Source organism: Helobdella robusta (assembly GCF_000326865.2).
Source record: "Helobdella robusta unplaced genomic scaffold HELROscaffold_10, whole genome shotgun sequence".
Classification (NCBI taxonomy): Eukaryota; Metazoa; Annelida; class Clitellata; order Rhynchobdellida; family Glossiphoniidae; genus Helobdella; species Helobdella robusta.
Window position 1 is genome coordinate 1823134 of NW_008703571.1, and position 13560 is coordinate 1836693.

The 13560-nt window shown below is 32.3% G+C and overlaps 1 protein-coding gene across 1 annotated transcript in view; it reads right to left on the reverse strand.

Annotated features, from left to right (window-relative positions):
• Positions 1–6404: 6404 nt before the first annotated feature.
• Positions 6405–13560, reverse strand: part of HELRODRAFT_144914 (hypothetical protein) — a gene marked incomplete at both ends in the record, with an annotated part of 10247 nt that continues 3091 nt past the window's right edge. Inside the window, one exon of the mRNA XM_009011878.1 lies at positions 6405–6520. Coding sequence (XP_009010126.1) covers positions 6405–6520 — 116 coding nt within the window. The remainder of the gene's footprint in view (positions 6521–13560) is intronic.

Consider the following 13560-nt stretch of genomic DNA (forward strand, 5'->3'; position numbering starts at 1 on the left):
ATGATATGATGATGACGATGATGATGACGATGATGCAACTGACGCAACTCACCACCTTGCACTGGCTTTGTTGTCGTCGTCAAAATTTGAGTAGTAGTGGCACCTGTGCGATAGACATCATTTTTTTTATTGGCTATCATTATTATTATTATTATTATTATTATTAATGGTAGTAGTAGTAGTGATAGTTGTAGCAGTAGTAGTTAGTAGTAGTAGTAGTAGTAGTAGTAGTAGTAGTAGTAGTAGTAGTAGTAGTTGATAGTTATTTATTATGATACTTAATACGGTTAATGTCAAAAAAAGAGAAGTAGTCTACAAAATAAACTGTTTAATAAACAAGCGACATCAAAAAAGACATCGCAAACAACAATGCAAAAAAAACTAAATAAATTATACAATACAATACAACAACAAAGCCGACCGATATCGACAACAACAAAAACAACCGAACGCAAAAATACCGACCTGTACTCATATTGGAGCAGTAATTAACGTTGACGTAATTGGTGTTGCAACTATCGAGTCCTCTGCAGAAAACCGACACTATTCGGCAAGAACCGTCGGAACATCTCAACTCGTTTTGACCGACACAGGCTGGGCGATAAAGCAGTAACATTACTTATTACTTTTCAAAGTAGCAACATCGCTTCTTACTTACTTCACTCAAATAAATTGAAATATTTTTTCATGTAATTTTAAACAGACGGTAAAAAAATCAATCATGAAATATATATAACAAACCAACGACAACATTAACAAAAATATTAATAAATTACAACAACAACAACAGCAATAACAGCAACAGCAGCAGCAACAACAACACAACAAAAACAACAACAATGATAATACTATTACCAATAATAATAGCAATAATAATAATAATAATAATCGGATAGCTAACAATCCGGACAGCCGAATTCGTCACTACCATCACCACAGTCCATCAGTCCATCACATCTGTAAAGTGGAGGAATGCAAACTTTTGCCGCCAAGCACACAAAGCTGACGTCACTGCACTTGTAACCTGAGTGTTGTTATTAATGTTGTGGTGAAATTTGGCATGATAGCATAGCGAAATGGTTAAGGCGCCTGGTCCTACTGTTACCGTGAACGGATTCGAATGCTTAGTGGTCCTTTGCATAAGTAACAAGTGAAATGCGTAGATGCATGCGTATTCACATGCGCTGTGTGTGCGTGCGTGTGCGTGCGTGTGTGTGTGTCGTTGGTGCCTCTGAAAATTAGATAAAGAAGAATTAATAGCAGCAACAATAATAATAATAATAATAGTAATAATAATAATAATGGGAACAGATCTTTTATTTGTCATCAAATGCGTAAAATCGCATTAATTAATTATTAATAGAGAAATAGTCATGATTAAAATGAAATCATAATCATCATAGTTAGTCATCATTGTTCATTATTTGAAATAAAATAAGTACATACAGCGATGATAAGATAGTAGCTATGAAAATTAATTCATGCATTGTTTCGATCACAATATATGGCATATGATGATGATTATAACAACAACAACAACAACAACAATAATAATAATAATAATATTAGACAGGCCAAACATTCGGTGCAACTCTATTACCTACCTTGCGTTAATTTTGTGGTTGTCAGTGTCGTTGTTGTAGTAGGTTTCGTCGTTGTAGTAGTAGTAGTAGTGGTTGTGGTGGTGTTGTTGTAGTAGTAGTAGTTGTGGTTGTAGTAGTAGTAGTAGTAGTCGTTGTGGTAGTAGTCGTTTTAGTGGTAGTAGTTGTAGTTTTAGTCGTAGTGGAAGGCGTTGTTGTAGGACTAGAATAATCTGCGTAACGTAAAAAAGTTAATTTTACATTTGGCGAACCCCTGCTCAGTGTTGTTTGCGTAACATCACCAGTTGTTGGGGTTAGAAAATAATCAAGGTAGGCGGAGGACAAGAGGGAAAAGAAAGAAAGAAAGATAAATAAGGAGAAAGGGAAAGAAAGAGAGAGAGAGAGAGAGAAAGAAAGAGAGAGAAAGAAAGAGAGAGAGGGAGAGAGAAAGAGAGAGAGGGAGAGAGAAATAAATAAAATGAAAGTTTAAATAAAACGATAATTTGAAAAACGCAATGATAGTAAAAAAATTGAGAGAAAAGTTAGGGAGAAATTAAATTCTGGAAGAAAAATAAATGAAAATAAAGAAAAACGAAAAAAATAGATCAGGGAGATGAAAAAGAAACAAAAAAGTGAGATATTGAAAAATAGAGAGTGCGAATAATTTGCATATAAACACGATCTACATCAGGGCACATTAGGATCAACGTATTTTTAATACGAGAAGTAAGATTTCTTTTGTGATACTTTTTGGAAACAAAAAATTAAAAAAAAATTTTGTATTCCCATTTTAAAATACAAACTTATAAAACACACACACACACGTATACACATACATATAATTATACAAATGCTTACACCACACACACACACACACACACACACACACACACACACACACACACACACACAAACCCAAACGAACAATACAATACAGTACAAAAAAATCTCCAAAAAAAACTCACTACAATTAACTTCATCGCCACCATCATTACAATCTTGGACGCCATTGCAGAGCTTCGTAAAATCGAGACAGAGTCCTTCGTAATAACAGAGGAACTGATTCGGATTGCATTTGTCGTTGTCATATTTGGTCGGTTGAGTAGATCGATCTGATAATGATGACGACGATGGTGATGATGACAAAGATAAAAGTATATAAAAATCAAAATGCAATACAAAAGAAATTTCTACACATACAACAACAGTCACTTTAAATATTAGGCGACAAAAGGTACCATTTGAGATATCATTTTCTATCTACTGCATGAACAAACAAACAAACGAATGAACAAAATGCAAACGAACAAACATACGAACGAACAAGAAAGCAGGCAAACATTGATCTTAATTGGCCTCTCAGTTACGTTGCGTGCATTGCTCAAATGTTTCTTTGTAAATGTAATTAGGAATTCTCTATTTATGATAATTCTTTTTCGCACTAGATGCGATTGAATGAAATAAATTAAAAAATCTACTGCTGTTTATATGTGTTTATGTGACAGTTCTTTTAATGATTCAAGTGCTTGTAAACGGAATTTTAAACATTTTTAAAAATTTTTAATATTAAATATTAAAAAATGCGTGCGTGTGTGTGTGTGATGTGTGTGTGTGCTTGCTTGCTTACATTCAATTAGTAAATTTGTTTGCGATGGTTTTAGAAAAACAAAAGAGGTATTAGGAGTGTCGTGTGTTTCTTCATTCGAAGACCTCTGCTCATATTTATAGCAGAGCAAACTTCAAAACCATAAAAGAATTTTGTTGGCTTAAACCCAGCAACAATAATATTTTGAAAGTTACAGCCACGAAGAACTTATGAATGAAGGTACCAAGAGAATTAAACGCTTGCCTATTTGTTATCACAAGGCATTTCAACAACACTTAATTTGATTTTTTTGTTATTTAAACAAATGATTTCACTGAATAGGAACACGCTCTTATTTCTTAAGTCTGGCAAATAATTTAAACTATTTCCTTTGAAACATGATTGCACCGCACCAGACGCACACGCACACAAACACACGCGCGCACAAACACACACACAAGCACTCGCACGTTTTCAAGTAAATAAACACAGCATTAACACAGAACTTCCCAACCTTAGTCCCCATTACAAGCAAACAAACATTAAAAATAAACGAACACAAGCTTAACAACGTACTGAAAATATTCGAACAATGTACAAGAAGCCTGCCCGCGACGCAATTCAATTTCATCTCAACTTCTTCCTCATTCAAAACGGACCCAAGTTGCAAATTTAAGAAGTCACGTGCTCCGGCGAGGGTGTGCTAACTACTCTTCAGCATGGTTATTAATGATTTCTATCCAGTCTATCTTCCTTAGAATTTGAAATTTTTCATTTCACGATGGAGCATTATAAAATCATAAAAAAAACTGTAAAATAAATTTTAAATTTAAAGTTAAATAAATTGACATTTGATTTGATTTATGTCCTCCATCTGTGTATGTATGTATTTGTGTAATGTGTGTGTTTGTGCGTGCGTGCGTGCGTGTGTAAGTGTCTTCATATTATTTCTATTTCCGTGTGTGTGTGTCTTCATATTATTTCTAGTTTTAGAACTTATTTTAATTATTTATATTTATGTATATATATTATTATACAAATATCTTTTATTACTCATATTTGTATAAATATTTCTAAAAATTGCGTTCCCAATGTATGAGTAATTTGATTTACAGGTTTCATTTAAAATGCGTAATGCAATGAATGCGTACGTGCGTGTATCGAGACAACAATTCAAAAGCAAGGTAAGTAAGTAGTAGAAGTGATGATTCTACACTCACACACACACACTCACTGACTCAGTCACTGACTCATTCACTCACTCACTCACTCACACACACATACACACGTACACATACACGTACACACATACACACAAACATACATACATCTTCTGAAGATAACTCAATAAAAGCGTCTTTACAAATCTATAATAATATAAATATACAATACCATCGCAATACTATAAAATTCAATAAAATACTCCAAAGTACACAGACACACACACAGACACACGTACAAACAAACAGACGAACAGACAAAAACTTTATTACAAGAAAAACGTGCCTGAATGACTAAGCGAAGCCATTAGTGCTAATAACAACAATATGATCAGTTTGAAGTATTTGAAGTATTCAAAATGCTAGATTAAAGAGATTATTATCTATGTTGTTGCTGTTGTTGTTATTGATGGCGGTGACGTCATCTTACTTAGTTGCGACTATTTGTTTTCAGAAAGGCCGACACCTAGAGGCGCATACGCGCAGGTACGCACAGGCACGCACACACACACACACACACGCATTTGTATGCATATACATTTGCAAAAGTACTCGTACACAAAAACGCATACACGCACGCATACAACTATACACACATGCATACATACACACACACACACATATATATAAATATAAATATATATATATATATATATATATATATATATACACATTCATACACACATACACGCAATTCCTCATAAGTCTCATTGCATTGTTAACAATTAGATTTTTAACAAGGCAGGGAGGTGCTGAAGAATATTAAAATTCAAAGTGAGGCCATTTTCTGAAAAGTTGTTACGTGAGAATTATGAAAAATCCGTCACTTATTACGTAATTTTTGTGTGTGTTTGTGCGTGCGTGTGTGTATGTGTGTGCGTGTGTGTATGTGCAAATAAAATATACACTAAGTATAATGAACAATAAAATTTTTACATGAATCAGACCAAGCTAAATTAAAAATTTAGTTTTTACATTGTTTGCTCACAATAACCGTTGTCAAACAAATTATTTGTAGAAGTAAAAAAAATTATCCACGTTCATAGAATTGAAAAAAAGTAAATTGGTACTCATTTATATTTGTGTGTTTAAGATATATGGATTGTGTGTGTACGTGTGTGCGTGAGTGAGTGTGTGCGTGTATATGTGTGTGTGTGTACGTGTATGTGTGTGTGCGTGTGTGTGAGTTTACGTGTTTGTGGCAATATTTTTTGTTTCAGCTGCGGGAGAAATGGTTTATATGTTATTCCTGTCATGAGGAATATAAATTGAAAACAATTATGATAAATGTTACGTCATTACATTCATCGTCTTTGTTATCATTTTCCGTCTTCGTCACGACCGTCGTCATCATTTGACCATCATCATCATCATTATAATTTTGGTCATCATCATCGTTTTGGTCATTATCACCATCATCTCTGTCATCACCATCTTGGTTATCATCGTCGTCATCATCTTGGTCATAAAGCTATATCATCGTGGTCATTCTTTTCATCAATTTTATTTATAATGTTATTACTTTCATCATCTTGCCGTCACCAACTTACTATCATCATTGTTGTCGTCATCATCACCAACGTATTTATCCTCATCCTCATAACCACCATGACCGTGGTGATGATAAAAAAAAAGTTTCATCCATCTTATGATCATCATTGCTAACATCACCATCGTATTTATATTTATCATCACCATCATCATCGTCGTCTTTGACGTCACTATCATTATCATCATCTTAAGCATCACCACAATCATCATCATCGTCGTCGTCAACAAAAACAACATAATAATAATAATAAGTGATAATGGGAACAATCTTTTATTCAGCAATAAAATCAATAAAAATGGCAGTACAAATAAAATAAAATAATGAAATAAAATAAAATTTCAAAAGTAATAAATAGAGTGTTAATCTGAGAAGCTCATCATTCGAATCGAGATAATAATAATAATAATAACTATAAAATAATAATAATAATAATTATAACAATAATAATAAGCCAGGTTGTCACGTGACTTACCGCAGTTCGTTTCGTCACTTCCGTCGGCACAGTCCCTGATTTGATCGCATTTCCACGACAGGTAGATGCATTGATCGCCGCTCTGACAGCTGAACTGGTTCGGCGCACAGACTGCGCGTTCATAATTAAAAATAATAATCATAATTTATAATCATCATCATTTTAAATAATTATTATTAATTAATTAATTGATGATTTATAATAATAATCCTCTCGATCAATCTGATCCACCATCACATCATCGTCGTCGTCGTAATCAGCGTAAATCAGATTTTCACAGGATTTTAAATAATAATAAGTATAATTATCGCAGTGAGGTCAGTAATAATGTTTATAAAATAAAATATTTAACAATAATAATACTAATAATAATAATTATTATTATTATTTGTTATGGTTTCAAACAGGAAATGGGTAATAACAATAAAAGCCGGCAGTTAGCATAATATTATGAAAGTCATTGTCAATGATGACGCGATTATGACGACGACAATGATGGTGACGATGACGACAATGATGGTGATGATGATGATGGTTTGGTGCTAATGATAATGATTCCAAAAGTGGGATGAAAATGAAGATAATGTTGATAACGATGATGGTGATGATGATTAGGAAGATAAGGGTGATGATGAAGATGGCGATGATGATGAGGAAGAGAAGAATGATGATGACGACGATGATGATGATGGTGAAATTCTTGACAATGTGTGTGACTAACTTATGGAATTCTTTTCCTTGTAATAAGCTGCCAAAATGAAATTTTTGTCATGCAAAAATTTGAATTGTTACTGAAAAAAGACATACTGAAAAGCAATAAAATGCTTAAATTTTAAGTAATTTGTAATAATTAGAAATAATAACAATAAAAATTAAAAAATAATTATAGTAGTAATAAAATTAAAATAATAATAACAAAAAGTTTCTCACTTGTAGCAAATCCGTGATCAAGATGTTGGGATGAAGAGGTTTGCGTTGAAGTCGTGCTAACTGGAAGGAAAAAAATTATTTATATCATAATAAATAATTATTAATAACCAAAATTAAATTATTAACAGTAATCATTTTTATTGTTTTTCTTTGTTTTGGTTATAATATTTCTTCAAAAAATTGAAAACAATGTTGTAGATGCTATTTCTTAAGACCAAGGTTATTTAAAGTGATTGATTGTTTTACTACTACTACTATTACTACTTCTACTACACTGCTGCTACTACAACTACTGCTACTACTACTGCTACTGCTGCTACTGCTGCTACTACTACTACTATTACTACAGTTACAACTACTACAACAACAACAAATACTACCACTACTAATATTACAACAACAACAACTACGACTACTACTACTACTACTACTACTACTACTACCACTACTACTAGTACTACTACTACTACTATACTATTACTACTACTATCTTCTACTGCACATTTAGATATAAATTGACAAATTGTTGCTTTTTAGAATTTAAGAAGTGCGTTATAAAAATTACTAAATTCGTCAAAGTATTTTTAGCCGATATCGCTAATTCATTTTATTCTGTAGTCCAGTAACTAAATTTCCAAGTTATTTCTTTTTTTTTATTTTTATCTATTTACCTATCTGTTACATGCATTTTTTCTTAATTACGAATGTTGACTATTTTTCGAGCTTTCGAGACGTCCAGCTATCAATCAATTAAGTTCTAATTTACAATATTGGATTAATCTATAAAATTAATTGAATGATTCATTGATCGATTAATTGATTGATTACATATTTTATTTATTGGATAATTAATATAGTAATTAAGTATTTGATTGATTGATTGATTAATTAATCTATTAAGTTATAAATTATATTTTGTTTAATCTCATACAACAAACCCGAAATAAAAGATAGACATATTATAGGATAGAATAGGATAGGATACTAAAGGATGAATACATTTGTTCGGTGATCACTCATTCATTCATTTGTTCCTTTACTCATTCGTTCATTCATTCACTCATTCATTTTACTTCTTTATTAAATAAACATAACTTTCCATCATTTCATTTTTCATTCTTTTCTCTCTTTTTTTCATTCCTTCTATCCATCAAACGACAGTAACATACGTTCCATATCCGTTATTGAAACATTTGTTAAATTAAATTAAATGGCTTTACGGGACCCGAAACAAAAGTTTTCATTTTTCTACTACTACTACTACAACTAGACTACTACTACTATTACTACTGCAGCTAGACTACTACTACTACTACTACTACTACTACTACTACTACTACTACTACTACTACTAATACAACTAGACTACTACTACTACTAGACTACTAAAACTACTACTGCAGCTAGACTACTACTGCTACTACTACTACTACTAGACTACTACTATTACTGCAGCTAAACTACTACTACTACTACTGCTACTATAACTAGACTACTACTACTACTACTACAACTAAACTGCTACTGCTACTACTACAACTAGACTACCAATACTACTACTAATACTGCAACTACAACAACTACTACTACTGCTATTGCTACTACTACTACTGCAGGTACACATACTTGTAGTAAAAAGTAGTAGTGATGCAAATCATTATTAACAATCTTTAACCGTAGCCGCAATTAAAGTAAGAGCAATACTGAACCATTCCTCAGTGATTCTACGATAAGAAACTTTGAATAAAGATTTATAAAGCAACGCAAGGACAAAAGATAGGCAGAATACAAAACAACATTTTCAACAACAATAACATCAACAATATCTAAAAAAACACCAACAAATAACATCAATGACATCACAACAACACGTTTACCATTATAAAAGTTATCCCAAATGAAAAAAATCCAATTTCAAAAATTATCCCATTATCTATTAAAATAAATTATCCCAAATAAATAAAATTTTTCAATTTTCTTAAATAAATATTTTGAAATTATCACAGTCACATATCTGTCTGAAATGTAACACAGAGCAACCAGGCAAGAAGAATTATTTATTAAAATTCCAACGCACGGTTTAGATCCGTCTCGGGAATGTATGTGACGAAACTCTATAATTCAAGGAACAAACTTTGATTACTATCTCTGTCTATATCACTACTACTACTACTACTGTTACTTCTACTACTACTACTACTACTAATAATAATAATAATAATAATAATAATAATAAAAGAATTCGACAACTAATACTGCTACAACAATATTACTACTACTACTACTACTACTACTACTACTACTACTACTACTACTACTACTACTACTACTACTACTACTACTAATACTACTGCTGCCACTACTTCTACTGCTACCACTACTGCTGCTAGTAGTATGAGTAGTTCTAATACAGCTACTACTGTTTTTAGTACAATTACTACTACAATTAATATAACTCTATTACTACAGGAACAACTACTGATATTATTTCTGCTACTGCTACAAATAACAATATATTACCAATACTTCTACTACTACAACTACTGTTATATTCCAACTATCTCATACTGCTATACCATATATATTGACACTACAAACAGTATTATTGTTGAGAATTTACAAAGGTCAAAGGTTATTCTTCCTTCTGTGCAACGGTATTAAACCGCAACGAAACACGCATCACGTGCAATACACTGTGATAAGCTTGCATTCGAACTAGGTAGTCTAACCAAGCGGAAACAACACACGCTGTCAATTTTATTGCTAAAATAAATTTCTGTGATCAATTTACACGATATAATAACAATGAAAGTGATGTGTGAATCAAACGCTGACTTTTTAAGGATTTTGAAAGTTTAACATTCAAAACACGCACACAACCTAACACGCACACAACCTACACATCTCTCTAGACTGTCAGAAACACCTTTGTGACATAACGTAGGTTATTAGGCTGAACCATTTATGCCTCAGAATGACTGAATTTCAATACAAGAGAGATCTCACTTGGTGTGTGTGTGTGTGCGTGCGTGTGTGTACGTGTATTTGTGTGTGTGTGTGTCGTAGTTAATGCCTCTGAGTAATGTAGATGAAATAATAATTATCATTAGCGAGATACTAAAAGTGTAGATGTTTGTTTGTCTTTGTTTGTCTGTGTTTGTTTTGTTTGTGTTTGTTTTGTTTGTGTTTGTTTTTGTTTTATTTTCATTTTTGTATTTCCTCGTTTGCTATATGACGCCTGCCTTGCTTGTTATCACAGTTACACTTGGAGCCAATATACCCGCTCTTGCCATCAGCATCATCCACACAATCGTCACAATGATGATTATTGGCGTGATTATCTACCTCATTATTTTATTCATCAACATCATCATAGTAGTCACCTTCCCCTTACTCATCCTCATCATCACATCATCGTCGCCATCATCATCACCATCATTATTCAATCGTCATCATCGCAATCACAAATAACGTCATCGCCATCATCTGTGTAATTATTGCTATGATCATCGAAATCATTTTTTCATCGTAATTATGTTTTTATTATTTAATATAATTTTAATTATAATTATTATAATTATTAATATTAAGACTACTGTCATTATTAACTTTTATGTAAAAAAAAACAGAAATAAACAAAACAAAAACGAAACGAAAAATACAAAAACAACAAAATGGAATTATGGATGGATGGATGGATGTATAGATGGAAGGATGGATGGATGGATAGATTAACAAATGAATAAATGAATGGATGAATGAATAGATGAATAGATGAATGGACGGATGGACGGACGGATGAATGGATAGATGGATTGTTTATAAATATTAGATGTCACGTGCGTGTTCTTCAACTCCCTGTTGTCAGACGTCTTAGTGTGTTTTTGCTATAAACGATTCTTTTAACATTATGTCGTTAGTATTAGTATCAGTAATAGTTGTTGTAATATTGCACTGATAATAGTATTTTTTGTTGTAGTAGCAGCAGTAGTAGTAGCAGCAATAGTAGTAGTAGTAGCAGTAGTAGCCATAAACATTTTTTTTAACATTTTGTAGTAGTATTAGTGTCAGTAATAGTTGTTGTAATATTGCACTGAAAATAGTAATTTTTATTGTAGTAGTAGCAGTAGTAGTAGCAGCAATTAGTAGTAGCAGTAGCAGTAGAAGTAGTAGTAATAGTAGTAGTAGTAGTAGTAGTAGTGGTAGTAGTAGTCTTTTTCTACTAGCAACAGTAGTAGTAGTTCTAGTAGTGTAGCATCTTCATATATTTGAATCAGGTCACTGCATCAGCAAAGCCAAGCACCTTAACCATTGTACCACCGCACAGCCCAACATTGAAACATGGAAGTAGTAATATTACAAGTATCAGTAATAGCATTGCTAAAAATAGTAGCAACAGTAGTGATAGTAGTAGTTCTGCTGACCTTAGTACTGGCTTTAATAATACAGCAATCGTAAATATACTCCCATGGTTTCAATGGTTTTAATATCGTCAAGAATGTTTAGCCAAGCGTTTATAATGTATTTGTGTTCGACCATTCAGCCATCCATTTCTTCCTTCCTTACGTGATGCATAACCACAATTTATTTCAACGACAACAAAAATAATAATAAGAAGAAGAAGGGGAAGGAGGAAAATAAGACAAATAATAAAAAGTAATAAAAATGATGATGTCAAAAATTATCACTTATCGCACTCACACTCACACAGACACACACAGACACACATAAACACACACAAACAAACGCGCGCACACACGTCACAATTTTTTTCTCAACTTGACACCCAACAAACCCAGTTCCCAAGCTAATCCTTATTTCCATCTTAACAAATTATCTGGCTAATAAATTATACAGGCGGACGAGGATTAATAAAAAGTTTTTCCTAAAATTCTCCTTTGAGGTTTTTTGCTAAAAATAGGATTAAAAAAGAGAGAAAAAGGAAGCGAAAGAGAGAGGGAGAGAAAACTGTGAGAAAGATAGAGAGAGAAATGAAAGAGAGATGGAGGCGGAATGAAAAATAAAATAGTTGGAGATGATGTCATGTTGATATTTTAATATTTTCAAGTAATGAACGAATGTCTGTTTGATTTAAAATTCTTGCGTCTGCATACATCATCCAGGGACACATGCATAATATATTAACGTAATGTGCTAAGTGTTCCATTCCATGTTTCTCTCTACATGTGTCTGAATGTCTGTTTATTGGTATACGTGAATGGATGTGTGTGTGTGTGTGTGTGTGTGTGTTTATATGAAAAAAAATCATTTCAATTATATAGTCAGTTTATATAGTGCGTGTTATTTGTGTACCAGGTATTTTGAGTTTTTATGCCAAATAACAGTGTTGTATAGATACGTAAGTTAGTTACACACAAGCACAGACGTATTACATATGCGTTTGTATGTATGTATGTATGTGTAAGTGTTTTTTTGGATGTGTGTTTAAGTGTGTGTGTGTGCAAATCTGTGCGCGTGTGTTTATGATGTCTATCTTAATTATTAAGCAGGAGTTAATGTTCCTAATGAATGGAACGATTGTGTGAATGTCTTTGCTGTTTTTTAGTCTACGTGAGTGTGTGTGTGTGTGCGTGTGTGTTCGTGTGTGTGTGTGTGTGTGTGTGTGTGTGGTGTGTGTGTGTGTGTGTGTGTGTGTACGCGTTATACACATGCTTGTAATATTTACTTGTTTTAAAAATCGTCATATTAGTACATATCGTGATCGATAAATAATTTTTTCTTCTAATAATAAACATCGGCAGTAATAAATATAATAATAATAATAATAATAATAATAATAATAGTGAATATAATAATAATAATAAATATAATAATAATAATAATGTGTCTGGGCTTTTTGTATTAGCGTTCATCTGTCGTTGGTTAAAATTTTGTAACAAAAACTTAGTATAAATGTGTGTCTATAACATAGATGGATGTATGTATGAACTATAAACTCACGTGTGTGTTTGTGTGTGTATGTGTTTGTGTGTGTGTGTGTAGGTGTGTGTTGATTAATTTACTTATGTAATCACCTAATCACTCCTCCATTTATTATACGCCATTCAACGTCTTTAATTATTCAGTTCATCGTTCATCAATTCATTCTTTTATTTCTTTTCCCTTTACTCGGGTTCATTCGTGCATTCCTTGATTTATTTGTATATTTATTTATTCATTCATTCATTTATTCATTCATTTTTTATTCTTTCATACATTCG